The following is a 14768-nucleotide window of genomic DNA, read 5'->3' as shown; positions in this document are numbered from 1 at the left end:
ACTCTGCTCAATGCACTGCTCCGGACAGATTTGGACACACACTGGATCCCACTGTTGGTGTGGAGATTTGATCTTCTGGTGTTCCCTGTCCATTCATTAATGTGGTGTGTTAGGGCAAATCACTCTACTGGAAATGAGGATTTTGGTACAAGAGGTTCAGGTGATGCTTCATAAGCAGATGGTGGATGAGCTTCTGTCTCTTTGTCAGGGTAACAGAAAGCATGCAGAGCTTTAAACTACCTTTGTGTGGTGGGTAAAAGAACAGACAGCTGGTCCTGCTCTGTAGTCTGCTAGTGCTGCATTCATGCTTCAGTACTGCTCTCATACAATAATCCAGTCTTATGTGGAAACGACTGGTCAAAGCTTGGTTTTCAACCAGAGCACTGCAGGCATCTGGTAATTTTTAGATTCAGTTGCCATGGTGGTATATGCTACCTCCTGTAATATAACGTTTTCATTAGTTCATATGATATAATGATAATTATCCTAATATAAAACTGTAGGGGGAAATTTAGAGTTTGTTCAAAAGACATGATTTTTTTTAAATGGGAATAATATCTGCTGCAAAAACATAAAACTCAAATTAAAGGAGAGGGAAGACATAAAGTAAAAACGTCTAAAGATTTCTTTAGCAAACTACTGCCATCTTAGGGGGCAATAACGGCACTGCAACAGAAAAATGCTGTGACTCTTAAGCTTTCATTACACTAGAATCAGGACAAATCGCTGTGCTACGCTATGTGGACGAGTTAGGAATGTTTGAAACATCAATTTTGAAGGGACAACAAATTACCTTAATTTGCAGATAAAAGTGTAGTTTACCGAGGAAACAATTCACACTTAGGGAGCCTGTATTCGATTTGCATTTAACGGTTCCAAGTATTGCAGTGTGGATCTCGTCTTCCCTTATTTCAGGTGAAATAAATCTTTCTAAAGATGGATATTTTCCTGTGGCAAACAAACAATGCTGCTGAGTTCATAAAGCTAAATACAGCATGCAGGAATTTATCATAACACAGGTTTATTATTAGTAGTCAAAATGAATTTACAGAAAAGACAATATGTAGGTTACATTGTAGTCATTTGCATAAAACACATTCAGAAGTCCTATTTGTTTCCTAAATGAAAAGGTAAAGACGCTCCACAATGTTCGCAGGTATAAAGTACTTATAGTCTAACACTTGGGAATACAGCTGCAGGTGACAATAAAAGGGGTCCGAGTACATCGTTTTGATATATATGTAGTGAACAACAGATCCCATGTGTAAATACAGTTCACAACAAACAATAGAGAGAAACTGAAAGCTTCACACACTAAATGTCAGCAGCTACTAAGACCAATGACTTTACAGTTACAGATCACAAGGCCATCAGTTTTTTGTTCTTTTCATTAACAACAAGACACCAAAGCTAATGTTACTTTAATGCAGTAGTTTAGTAATTACCTTTAAAACTTCCATCCATCCATTATCTATACATCGCTTAATCCTCACTCGGGTTGCGGGGGGCTGGAGTCTATCCCAGCTGACTTAGGGTGAAGGCAGGGGACACCCTGGACAGGTCACCAGTCTATCACAGGGCTACACTTAGAGACAGACAACCAAGCACACACATTCACACCTAAGAATCACCAGTGAACCTCAACATGTTTTTGGACCTTGTGGGAGGAAGCCAGAGAACCCAGAGAGAACCCACGCGGAGAACATGCAAACTCCACGCAGATCGATCCCAGTGCCCCCACCGGGACACGAACCGGCGACCTTCTTGCTGCGAGGCAACAGCCCCCTTTAAAACTTGATCTTTATAAATGACTTTTCTGGAATTCAGTGTATCAAAGTGAGTTTGTAAAAGGATGATTTATGTTGAGAGGATTTTATATTCAATTCAATTCAATTCAATTTTATTTGTATAGCGCATATTTACAACAACAAGTCATCTCATAGCGCTTCACAAAGGCAGAAACAGAAACACCCAACAATCCAAAACATTTGGATTCCCTATAAGCTTCATAGGGATCTTTCTTTACTACCAAGTTTCCTGGACAGAGCCGAGAGGAAATGTGAGAAGACCGAGATGAGAATACAATTCAACAGGTAACTGACCACTAGGTTTTAGTGGGAAAAAAAGTTAATTCTCACAGTCTTAAGAGCTTCAGTGAAAAGCTACTGGACTTCTCTTTTAGGTTCTTGAAGCTGTTTCACCTCTCACCCAAGAGGCTTCATCAGTTCTGCCTGTTAGATGACAGGTGAAACAAACTTAAAAGAGAAGTCCAGTTGCTTTGTACTGAAGCCTGTAAGATCACCACAACCTGGATGGCTGAGAATCTACACAGACATTCACAGTGTTTGGAAAAGACTCAAATCTCCAGAAACTTTACTTGTGTTACATTGCTAAAATCTGGTTATTCACATATAAATCCAGCCCACTTTGATAAATGAAAACCAGATTTCACCTGCTGACTGGGACATGAAAATGGATCCTTACATCATTCAGAAAACATCAATTATGATATAGCATTTCTAACTTTGGCACCCTCTAGAGGCAAGCTTTCAAACACACAAATTTAAAAATGTAATAACTTCCAAACCAAAAGGAGCCTCGAAATAAAAAAGTAATAACTTTTCTACAGCTGGGACCTTTGAAATCTTTTAAATAAATATGAAAACAGGGAAAACTTTTGAGAACTTTGGACACAATTCAGTTGAGGAGATCAGTTGGATCCTGTTCGAAAATGATGTGAAATAATTTGGGGAACTGCGAAGTTAGATGATAGCGACACTTTGAGGTCAGCTGAAGTTTTAATTTTTATTGTAGCTTGAGAGTCATTATCATCATCATTATCATCATAGTCTTCATTCCAAGAGGGTCTCAGCTCCTTCTGTAGTCCTAATGAACACTTCACTGTCAGAGTTCAGTATTAAACTCCGGCACACTGCTGGTTTTTGTGACCTCTAATGTTAAACCTGCAAAAATTGAAAATAGCAGCTTTTTTCCCCTTTTTGGCAGCAGCAGCAACAACAACAAAAAGAAACACGCATTAGGGTATAGTAAGAGTATTTTTCTGAGAAAATTGTGTTTTTCAATCCATTGGACACTAGTCTTCAGTAGTGGATTAACAAAGGGAAGATCATTGTCATAGTGGCTACATTATGTATTGAGGGGGAAATGCTTTATTTTGTACAACAACCAGAGTTAAAAACAATCACAGTAAGTACAAGCTAGTTTTTGTAAATATAGACTACCAGTGTAGCAACGTCCTCTTGGCTCAAAAATTCAAAACACACATTATACTAACACCACAACTGATCTTTAACATCACTATTCCAATTTAAAAGTAAGTTCCAGCAGAAAATCACTGTAAGAATATGATCCTAAAAATGACTTTGCTTACACAGTCAAAACTTTGTGTTTAAATTAAAAAGGCTGATGTGGCATTTGGCAAATATGTGACTGCTTTTAAGCTTTTCCTTACATCATTGTAACTTTTAGGCTAGAATGAATAGACTTTTGGCTTGGAACTCACTTTGCTGCAGAAACATCCTTTGGTGACTCACAGAAGTCCAAAATTCGCTGACTCTGACTTTCAGGTGATCACAGTAGAAAGACAAACAATGATTGTGCTTTTCAGGATGGTGGTAAACCCGATAATCAGTAATAAACACACGTCTACATGTGACAATATGGGGTTTTCCCACTGGGGTGGTTAGTCATGCTGAGCTGTGCCACCATCATCCACAAGTCATGACTTCAGCCAGCTCTGGCACAGCTGAGAACCATCAGTAACCAGTAAATTAAGGCTCGTATCCGTACAAACAAGGACACATGAGTGAAACCCAAATCTAAATCACATAGATTCAGAGAGAAGCTCCAAAAGCACAAAGTACACTAAAGACACTTTTTAAAACTCTGTAGTCTCCAGCGCAGTTCACTGGACAAAAGCAAAAGTGGTCGATCCTCCTATTGAGCAGCTGGGAGGCCGCAGTGGAAATGTCTTTGTTGTTCAGTGCAGCTAAAGCAGGCCAACACAGAGTAGTGGAAAACCCTCTAAATGTGACAAATTACTAACAGAAAAGGCTGTGCTTCAGTTTAACCTATTGTCAATAAAAAAACAAAACACTGATAGTTTTTAATAACCATTTCCTGCCCTTATTTTACACACCAGGAGGAAACAGTAAGGGCAAATGTTAGTCTGTCACATGAACTGTTCCAGTCCAAAGACCTTCTGATCACAACACTCTTTAAAAATCCACCAACAGAAAAATGGCACCACAAAGAAACTTAAATAAGAAGGTACCTATGACAGAACAGTTATTTAAAGTGCATTATATCAACACGCAGAAACACAAAAAGGCCTTTGAAAGAAGGCAAAACTCATCAAATCACATTATAAATCAGACATGTCATCCTTGTTTGAATCGCACAAAGGTACAGAGGAGAGAGTGTTAAACAAAGCTGTTCTGCAGGAGGCCACGGGCCTTAATGTCCTCCTCTGAGAAAGGCAGATTCTTTAAAAGCCTGTTTTCAAGCTCCTCAATATATTCAAGCTGCAGCACAACTGAGGAGCTGGATGAAGTGCTGGAATCACGATCGGAGATGTTCTGAAATAATGTCACGCTGTCATTCTGATCAATCTCACTGTGCTGACTCATGCTATCTCCATCTGATGATGTGTGGTTGTTACCAACATTTCCATGTCCGCTATGGTGATTACTGATTATTTTGGCATTAGCTTCAAAAGGCCTTCTTGTGGTCCTGACAGGCTTCACGCAGGCCTTGGTGTTGGTTAAGATCTCCACTGGAGCAAAGCTGCTCTGGGAGAATGAATCGAATGGTTCCAACTCTGTCGTCACCATTTCTTCAGAGACTGTCTGGACAATATTAAGGTTCCACATGTCTCCAGTCTGTCTTTTGTTTTTGTCAGGGCTGAGCTGTGTGCTCAGGTCTACAAGGATGCAGTCAGAGTCCTTTTCGCTACCTTCTGTGTCCATCTCTTCCTCAGATCCATCTTGCTCCAGGCACTCTGCCTCCCAGGCTTCTTCATATGACCTACTACATCCACTTATAGGAGACTCAAATATCACACCTTTAGGATCAAGAGGTCGGAAGTGCCTGCGTTGAAGGCTCATGCATGCTGATGGGCTGAGCTGCCTCTCAGGCTGTCTCAACATGTAGTGTCGGACTGACTCCGGTACCAGGATTTCATGGCGCTTTTTACTTGGCAGCAAGGCAGAGAGACTTCCAGGAACACAGTTTCCCACAATAGGTACAAGGGAGGTAGGTTTGAGCGCAGAGACAAAATCCTCCAGCTCTTGGTAGGAGGAGTGGTCTGAATAGGGCACTACGTGGACGCTGGGGTGAAAGGAGACCAACGGCCTGCTGGTGGGCAAGATGGCCAACGTGGGTTGATCTTTGTTCCACTGGTACAAAGCGGCAGCAGAAATCTCTGATTGATTCACGACTCGGATCCGACCGGCCCCTGTCTCAGTAGTGAAGACATCAGGCAGCTCCAGAGCTTTGAGGGTCTCCATCCTCTCAAAGCTCACTTCAACCCAGGTTTTAAACTCCATCGCCAGATCCAACAGTAGGGACTCCTTGCCGAGTGTATACAGGCCTATAAGACAGAATGAGGGTCTGTGTCTCTGCACTTAGCAACAACAAGGAATTCAAGATTAAACCTGCAATAACAGATTTTTTGGACACTTAGGTGTAGAGCTGCATAGAATAATCAAATACTTGTCAACAATCGAGCAACTTCCTTAATAATCAACAAATTGGTTTGACTAATATTTCAAGAAAGAAAAGTCACAAATCTCTGATAACAATGTCTTATATTTGAATATTTTCTGGATTCTTTACTCTTTTTTGAGAGTAAACTGAATATCTTTGGGTTATGGACAACACAATGTCGTCTTTGGGAAACACTGAGTGACATTTTTCACAATTTTCTGACATTTTATAAACCAAATCAATAACTTATTTATCAAGAGAATGAGCAATAGATTATCAGATAATTAAAATAATAGTTTTATTTGCAGCCCTACGTAGGGGCAGCAGAAACAGTCTGTGAATACAACACAAACTTATCACCTTTTAAGTTGATGATGGGAATTTGTGAACAAACAACTTCTGGCAGTTAAGGAGGAACATTATGGACGGGTAGGTTCTACAAAGCGCTTTACAGTATGTTCATCGTTCACCCACTCTCTCACGCACACAGACACACACAGACACACACACAGACACACACAGACACACACACACAGCCACACACACTCACACAACAATGATGTCATGCAGACAAACATTGCTGATAGAAGTTCACTACCTTCCAGCTACTTTTGTTCTCTGTCAGCTCTTGACAGAAATACATGAGTCTTTGGTTGCTAAATGCACCTAAATGTGCATCAACCAGTTGTTAACCGTGTCTGTCTGCTGGTTGCTGCAAACAAGTCTGTACAGTGGATTTTTAGGTGCTTCCCCTTGAAAACAGCTGCAAGCACTGCCCCAAAATGATGCCATGATAGCTCTGACTGTGAATCAATACGGTGCAGCTGCTGGCAGGAGAGCTAAATAATGAGCTGAAACTTGCTATACAGCAGACAAGAGTTCACCACTGTCCCATGTTTTCACAGTCATTGGAAACTAGCTGGGTATTTTTTCATTTCCAAAAAAAAAATCTCATGATTTTGTACTTCAGCCCCAAGGCCTGGGAGATAATTCGATATTTTTTAACTGAGGAGATGCTACATTTACAATTTTTTTCAACACAAATTCCTCATATGTACTAGGTATTAAATGCTAAATGTCTATACAAGTCAGACTCTGCACTTATGGGGACAAAGGTAATGGAAGTCTGAGATGGGCTCAGCCGTCACATGTCCCTGCATATTGTAAGGTTTGGACTTCACTGTGTAAAGTGACTTGAGATGGCATATGATTGAATTTGGTACTATATAAATAAAACTGAACTGCACTGAAGGTAATGCTGTGCCCGGACATATTAGTTCTTGTGAATAAATGAGCAGTTGTGCAATTACATTGTCAAAAACGGCACATACAGTCACAATAAATCATGACTTACCTGTCACACACTTACCTGATAAGTGAAGATTTACATATTTACAGAGAGCTAGCCATTTATGTGTAAAATATATGTTGTAAAAGGTCTATACAAACTCACCTATGACAACAGTGTGGTTGGGGTGCCTGCGAATGATCTCTTTGATTTGTTGAGTGGCTCGCTGTCTGGTTGGCAGAGTTCGGTTGGGGTCACAGTTGGTGTTGTCCAGGTACAGGACGTCTATAGTGGTGTTGGTCCTTAAGCACGGCTCACGCAGCATCGAAGGAGTGTATCTAAAGTCACCTGAAATTAAGAACATATAAATGCTAAATATGGATTTTCATGATGTTGGAAAACACAAAAATGAAAAAGGACAGGAAATAAAACAAAACACGGCTTTAGAAAATATTTCATACTTCAGAGACGCATTAGAGAAACTGACCAGTGTACAGGATAGAGCCAAAGTAGCCTTCGAAGAGAAACATGACTGCTCCTGCGCAATGGTTGGCATCTATCAATGTGACCGTGAGCCTCTCCTTGCCGATGTCGTCCAGCGGGAGCAGGTTTGGCTCACCGAGCTCCAAAGGATGGATCCACTGCTCTTTCACCTGAGCACAAACAGAAATGATCAATAGAGAATAACACAAAAAAATCTTAGCGCTGCAATACATCTACTCCAGCTCTAGTAACCTCAGATTTCGTCTGATATACTTTCAATGTTACACAAAAACATCTGCCACACAGTCTACCGAGATCAAATAATTATATAAGGTATATCCTATGAGTGTTATTCCTACTACTTAATGAAGCAACAGGTGAGTGACAAATTCAAGGACAGCCTTGAATAAATGAGTGGAGAAACACCAAAGCACCAAATGTAGATGCTTGCCTACAAGCACAAGGTCATGAAATGGTTTGTGGAGTATAAAAATTATGTTAACTTATGTTGTGGCCTTCGCAGTCACATCAGAACCCAGCTGAATACCAAAGGAGGACTGCTGAAGCACCACATGAAGGAAACTTTTGGAGTTTGACAGTTGTGAAGAATTCATACTGAGAAGCAGAAGCATCAAAGCTGTTCTGATGGATAGCAGCAGCCCAACACATTAAGACATTGTGGGTGTTTTTGTAATTTAGTTAATCACCTTTCTGTATGCTACACATATTTAAGGAATATTTCAAATGTAAATGGCTGCATAATAGTTACACTATGATATGAAATGGGGAATTTTAGAAGTATTGCTCATGACCTTATGTACATATTCATGTGTTTTACACTGACTTATTTGTTTTTCAATATTAATGTGACAAATAAAAATGTGGAATCCTGACTAGACTTTAAAATTAATATCTGTTGGTTTCAGCAACAGAGCTTATTTAAGGCATACATTTTGACTTGTGATAACAGATACTGCACAGGCAATAATAATACCTTTAATAATAAATACTTTTGTGTTGTGTTCAGGGATCCCCGCAAAACTTGTCAGTGAAACAGTGAGGCGGTATTAATGATACCAAGTCCTTAAAATGTTAACAGCAAAATTAAGGGTAGGCACTATTAATAATTTTAGTATTTCCACCTGTGCCTTTCCTGCTGTGAAATGTCAAATGCTAAGTCGAAACAGATTTGACACGACCCTTCTCACACCATATATTTTACCATGTCACAGTCAGGAAAGGACAGGTATTTAACAACAGCTGCATTCCACTTAGGGAAGGTCCTGCTCTTGCATTTTCTGTTTCACTTTCATGCTTCACTGGGACTGAGTTATCGTTAATTCAAAGGTGCCTTCCCAAATGTGCCAAGTTAAAATGTCTGCTGTGAAAAATTGGAAGAGCCCATCCCATTTGATGATTTTAAGCCTTCTCGTCCCCTCTGCATTCCTGCCCATGACTCAGGAATTAATCTTGGTGCGCCATCATTAAGGATGTTGAAATTCCTAAAACGCAGAGGCTCATCAGAGAAGCTATAAGAGGGGGATGCACTTGTGTACCTTCGATGTAACCTTTGCCAAAGTCTGTCTTGCACATGACATTAAAGATGTGTGACACAGCAGGATGGGCAAACGTATGTACAATATATACAACTCAATCATCCTAAGCTCTTTACAGTACTCTGTACAAATCTTTTATACTTAACTGCATGCGTGTGTGTGTGAGTTAAATAAGAAAATACAAATGTGTGACATCTGTGCATTCTGGTCATATTATGCCACATTATGAATGGAATTAGAAGCAAATACAGGCTGTAAGCTCGTCTGACAGAGATCGTAAAATGCAGTGGTAGGCATACAGTGGACAGATGATGTAGCTGTGCTTATACAAGGATGATTACAATTTTTCTTCCATCCTCAGGCACATCTCATTTCACTAATCTAACATTATCGACTCCTTTCCTCGACTCCTCCCCTTGAGTCTTAAACTCACCTACCAGAGATGTGAGTGGAGCAGGTGAGGAAGAGAAGCATAAAGACAGGATTCAAGGCAACATGTATTTACCAAAATGAGACATCCTCACCTTGAATGCATCAGTGTAAAATTTCATCAATTACATTTGGCGTGTGGTACAGCAGCATCATCTGCCCATTGTTTTGGTAAAGCCTACCACTGTATTTTTATGATTTCCATCTATCTAACAGAACAGTTTTCATTATGACTTAAGTGGCATATGTGTGCAATGAAGTATAAAAAAAACCTCATGGCACACAAAGAGTGCTACGCAACATAAAAAGACAAATATTGTGACTGGGTATTATATATAATATACACACATTTGTCAGTCCTGCCTCCAGTATGGTTTGTATAATCCAGCTGTGTCACGCCTCCTTTATGTCATGGGAAGACTTCACTGACAATAAATCAAGGATACACCTGTGTATCCTCACTCATCGTTCCTCCAGCGAGCCTCCTTGATGCTCGATCGTCTCTCAAGAGAGCTAAATTTAGCGTAATGAGAAGAGCCTCTTGTGCATCTTCCTTGCCTCCTCTGCTTGAATTATCTGCTGTGATAAAATTCTGTAGTGGCTCTGGGTATGCCCCATTAATTGTTGGTTAAGATACCGGTGTAGCTATGTGCTTACAGCTCATGCATCTCTTTTTCTTCCTGTCACTTTCTTGTGCTCTTTCCTGTATCTATATTGCTGCAACAGGTGAGTTCCCCCATTGGTGGTGAAAAATAACGTGCAATCTAATCTAAAACAAAACTATGAGTGAAATACAGAGAAAATCTGTGTAATGTCAGTATTCCTACTCATGGAAGAATCTGTGCAATATCAACGTTGTTATTTCTACAGATCTGTGCAATATTGTCATTTTTTCACTGATGTTCCCCACACTATCCCCTTTGCTGCTGTGTGATTAATAAAGGTGTATTTCATCTTACACTGAATGGACTTTTCTGGGTGAAGAAGACAGTCCACTTGCTAAACTGTGAGACACTGACAGCTTTGGACTCAGGGGTCGAGTGTGTTTCCGTTCAGACGTGCGTGTGTTTCCTCTGAAGCTTCTCTCACCTGCAGCTTGAGTCTGAGCAGGGCGGCGCTGGTCGGTGAGCAGTAGATGGGCCTGTTGCTCCAGGTGGAGGTCAAACCCATGGTGTGGTCGCTGTGCATGTGGGACAGAAAGAACAGCCGGGTACCTGGACATTTCCGAACATACCAGAAGTCCACAGCCAGCGGGGTGTGCGGGATGACTTTCCCATTGACGGACATCGTTGACGGCTTCACTGGAGGACGCTCAGGTAACTCTAACAGGTTCGTCGCCAGATGTTTAGCAGCTGCTCATGTCAAAGTTATTTCGACTAACACGCTGTCGTACTGGTATTCTGTGGAAATGTCGTTGCAGTGTACACTTTAAACCAAAATGTCAACGACAACTCAACTCACTGTTGGCAATAAAATAATTTTAAAAAAGACACTAAACTGTTAGCTAGCTAAGACTGGAGTGAATTCCTGCTGCTAAACACAGCTGTAACTCTGGTTAGCATGTTTTAGCTGCATGCTATTTTAATGCTTCGCGACGCTCCTGATGTCAAAAATAGCTCTCCAACCGTCTGGAACATATTCAGCTGGCCGGTCGTTGCATTTTCAGTGTGCAGAGTGCAGCTTTGACAACCCGCCATTTCTGTTTTCAATTTAACGCTTCAACCCCTCCTTCCTCTCTTTTTCTTCTTCGTTGGTTTCATACTGTAGCTGCTGACCTGCTGTTTGCGCCACACTGACACCGACAGGTCACACTGTGGTGGCGCCACTGGCCACGATGAAAACATCCAACCACTCAGAAAAATAAAGCTTTTTTCTGGTTCTTTATAGCGCCATCAATAACTGTGATGTGGGTAGTTGTTCTTTTCCTTAAATTACTGAAGGTGTTATTCAGTGGCATGAAATTAGAGCTGATAAGATAACTATTATTTACATCATCGATTAACCTGTGGATTTTTTTCCTCAATGAATCAGTTAATCATATTTGGTCTATAAAACATAAGAAAACAATGAAATGGGTGCAAAATACAGTAAGAACAGTAAATAATTTCATATATTTCTATTTATACACACACATTTGCATCTGTATACATAGCTATAGTACAAATTAGGACAGAGAGCCTGTTAAAGCGCACTGCACATTGAATAAAACATTATATTGCACCTTATATATTGCGCATAAACAGTCTGGTACAGATTTTCAGAGTGAGAGTGTGTGACTTCAGCAGTCTTTATGCCTGGGGGAAGAGGCTGGTGCAGCACCTGGAAGTTCCACCCTGTGTGCTGTAGAAATTCTTGCCAGGGCAGCATGTTAAATAGTCCTTGATGAGGGTGGCTGTGGGGTCATTCATGATGCTGGTGGTCTTGGTTGCATAGTGTTTGTGTGCAATGTCCTGGATGGATGGAAGTGAAGTCTAATTGATTGTCTCTGATGTCTTCATCGCTCTCTGACTCCAGTCTGAAGCGTTGCAGGCCTCAAACCAGACAGAGTTGCAGCTTGTCAGAACGTTCTTGATTGTGTGTCTGTAGGAAGTGGTGGAGGAGGATGGGAGGTGGGAGTTAGAGTGGAAAAATTGCTGGGCTTTCTTGACGCATTGTTTAAATGTGTTATAGTGGAAGACCTAGAAATGGTGCAATTTCATTTACATTTACAGGTCACACATGAAGGTTTTTAAAGTCACTGTGTCTACAGCAGTTAAATCCATTCACTGTTTTCTGATATTTTGTATGGATCCACAAGTTCATTTAAGGCTTTAGCGGTCTGTGTTCCCCCTGAGAGTAACTAAATTATAGTGCCTAAAGATACAGTTGAGATGGTTGTTTGAGGCACCATTGGGGGTCCATTAAAGATTTATTTGCAGAAATGATTCTTTAAAGAACCTTTTGTTAAGATAAAGGTTTTCTCAGTGAGGACTCCAGTGATGATAAAGATATCTATATAAAGTCCAGTTTCCACCAGAAAAACTTAATTCTGTTCAAACCAGTTGCCAATTATTGTTATTTTTGACACAAGATAATATAGAACTATAAATATTAGTTAAATCAGTAAATTAAAATTTACGATATAAAACTAAAACTGTCCTACATAACTTTTTGGACTAGCTGAGTTGCTTTAAAGACAGCAAACTCACCAAAAACTTTTAGTCAGTGATAAACAAAATTCTGCATGAATGGAAATAAAATGAACATACACTAAACATAAAACTTATGAACTTGAAGTGATTCACTTCTAAGTGAACTTTAATAAATAAAAGTCATGTGATTGTTCTTTTTCATTCATTCAATCAATCTTTATTTAAAATTTGTAGTACATTTAGGTATGGAAGCCTCATATACAATAAATCTGTACAATAAAAGATGTAGGCACACAAACAGGAAACTTGCATGGCAATAACAATGAAACATCAAAAAGCAAAGCTTATAAGATCATTAAAACATTTATTGAACCATTTAACATTTAAAAACAAGTGATTTATCTAAAATCTGAATTGCCCTCAGGATGAAAATGAATCATGCTTCAGACTGCGGGGTATTCCTGGGTTTTTCCAGACTTGGTAAAAACTGCCGGGACCTGCAACTTAATCAACCAGTCATCTGAGCATGTTTGGTAAGAGCCCACGTTAAAAGAAAACCACGTAGTATTGGGATGTCAGCCTCCCTTTTTGTGCCTGACAGGAAGGGAGGCTGACATCAGCATACAGCGCACAGTGACGAGTGTTGTGATGATGACCAGTAATGAATCTGAAAGCAGATTCATCAACACTGATAGATCATGTACAGATTGAAAAGTTCTCTCAAAAAGCCTTTTTCCCTTCTAAAATGCAGTGGGAAATGAGATTTATTCTTGTAAAAAGAAAAAAAAGAAAAAAGAAAATATGTCTTTGCCACAGTTTGGATTTGTAATTTTTTTTTTAGCTTCCCAAACTTCTTTCTATTTCTTGATTTCATAGCGTGTCTTCTGTGTTTATCTCTATGGAGCACTTTGTGAACTTGTTTTTGTTAAGCATTGTACAAATGCAGTAGTCAAAGTTGATTGATTGATTGTTTGTAAGTTGTGAAAGACAAACATTAAAAATGCAAAACAGCCAACATATGTGCTACACATTTTATTGATTAATCAATAATGAGATTATACACATTATAGCATAATTTAAAGTTTATGCGGTTTTACTCAGCTTAGTTTATGTTGTTCGATAACAAACTGTAGCCACAGAGGAGAAAGAAAATGGCTGAAATATGTTCTACTTTCCACAAGATGGCGCCAACAGAGAGCAAACAGCTGTGCAGTGACAATTACATTTCCAGCAAAATAAAACGAGTCTGAAGGACATTTTTTTTCTAAGCTGTCCATGTTATGAGAAGATTCTAAAAGGAGAGAGAAGGTTTTTTTTTTTTTTTTTAATCTAACAAACGCACAAATAACAGAAAAGATCCTCGCAGATATGGCAGTTTATTTTTAGTTATTTTTTTTAGAAAATGCACAATTAAAATGGTGTTTATGTGACTGTGGCATTGATGGATTGACTCTTCTCTGTAACCACAGTGACTAACTCACCTGTTAAATATACTGTATAGTCATGCAGGTAATCATCCTGAACATCATCTCAGCCAACTATCTGTAACATATGTACATTTTTTTTGTGTGTGTGTCTGATATACTGAGGAAAAGGGGGTACTACTAAATGGGGGCGTTGCTATGGCGATGACAGCAGCCCATTGTAGCGCCCCACCCCCACCCACCCTTCCGTTTGCACACTGCTCACTTTTCAGGATTATACCTGGGATTGCAGCGCAGCCCTCTCTTATCGCACCATGTGTGTCCTCTCCCCGTACCTAGGAGCGCATTAATCACACCCTGCTTTACAGTTAATTATCTCTCTCTCCGCAGACACACACACACACACTCGTGCATACACTCATGCATGCACAAATGTCTCTGCAGGAAACCAGTGGAGCCCTTGTTACTATTCACATCTTATGCTTTGCGATAAGTAAGACAACTGGGAGAGCCTCAGATTACTGCACACTCTCACAGGGGTAACTTCAAATAGTCAAGGAACAAGACGGTAAATTAGAGTTATACTCCTGATGTACTATGCTTTATTTTTAGAGTGATTATACATAACTTCTGAGAAGAAAGAAATTCCCATGTAGCACCTTGCCTACAGCTGCAGTACAGTAACAGGGTTTCAACTTGAGTGAAATATTGATAACTTACGTGCTGTATA

At 39.8% G+C, this 14768-nt stretch overlaps 1 protein-coding gene across 1 annotated transcript; it reads right to left on the bottom strand.

Moving 5' to 3' along the window:
• Positions 1–3097: 3097 nt before the first annotated feature.
• dclre1b (DNA cross-link repair 1B) lies at positions 3098–11165 on the bottom strand. The gene is made up of 4 exons (XM_008296402.1): positions 10573–11165; positions 7503–7668; positions 7181–7363; positions 3098–5611 (listed from the first exon to the last, which is right to left on the bottom strand). Exons 1-4 carry the CDS (start codon positions 10768–10770, stop codon positions 4443–4445), a joined length of 1716 nt encoding a protein of 571 aa, XP_008294624.1. The 5' UTR covers positions 10771–11165; the 3' UTR covers positions 3098–4442.
• Positions 11166–14768: the final 3603 nt, after the last annotated feature.

The sequence above is a fragment of the Stegastes partitus genome, unplaced genomic scaffold (genome assembly GCF_000690725.1).
Source record: "Stegastes partitus isolate 25-593 unplaced genomic scaffold, Stegastes_partitus-1.0.2 Scaffold24, whole genome shotgun sequence".
Lineage (NCBI taxonomy): Eukaryota > Metazoa > Chordata > Actinopteri > Pomacentridae > Stegastes > Stegastes partitus.
This window is presented reverse-complemented; position numbering and strand designations above follow the sequence as displayed.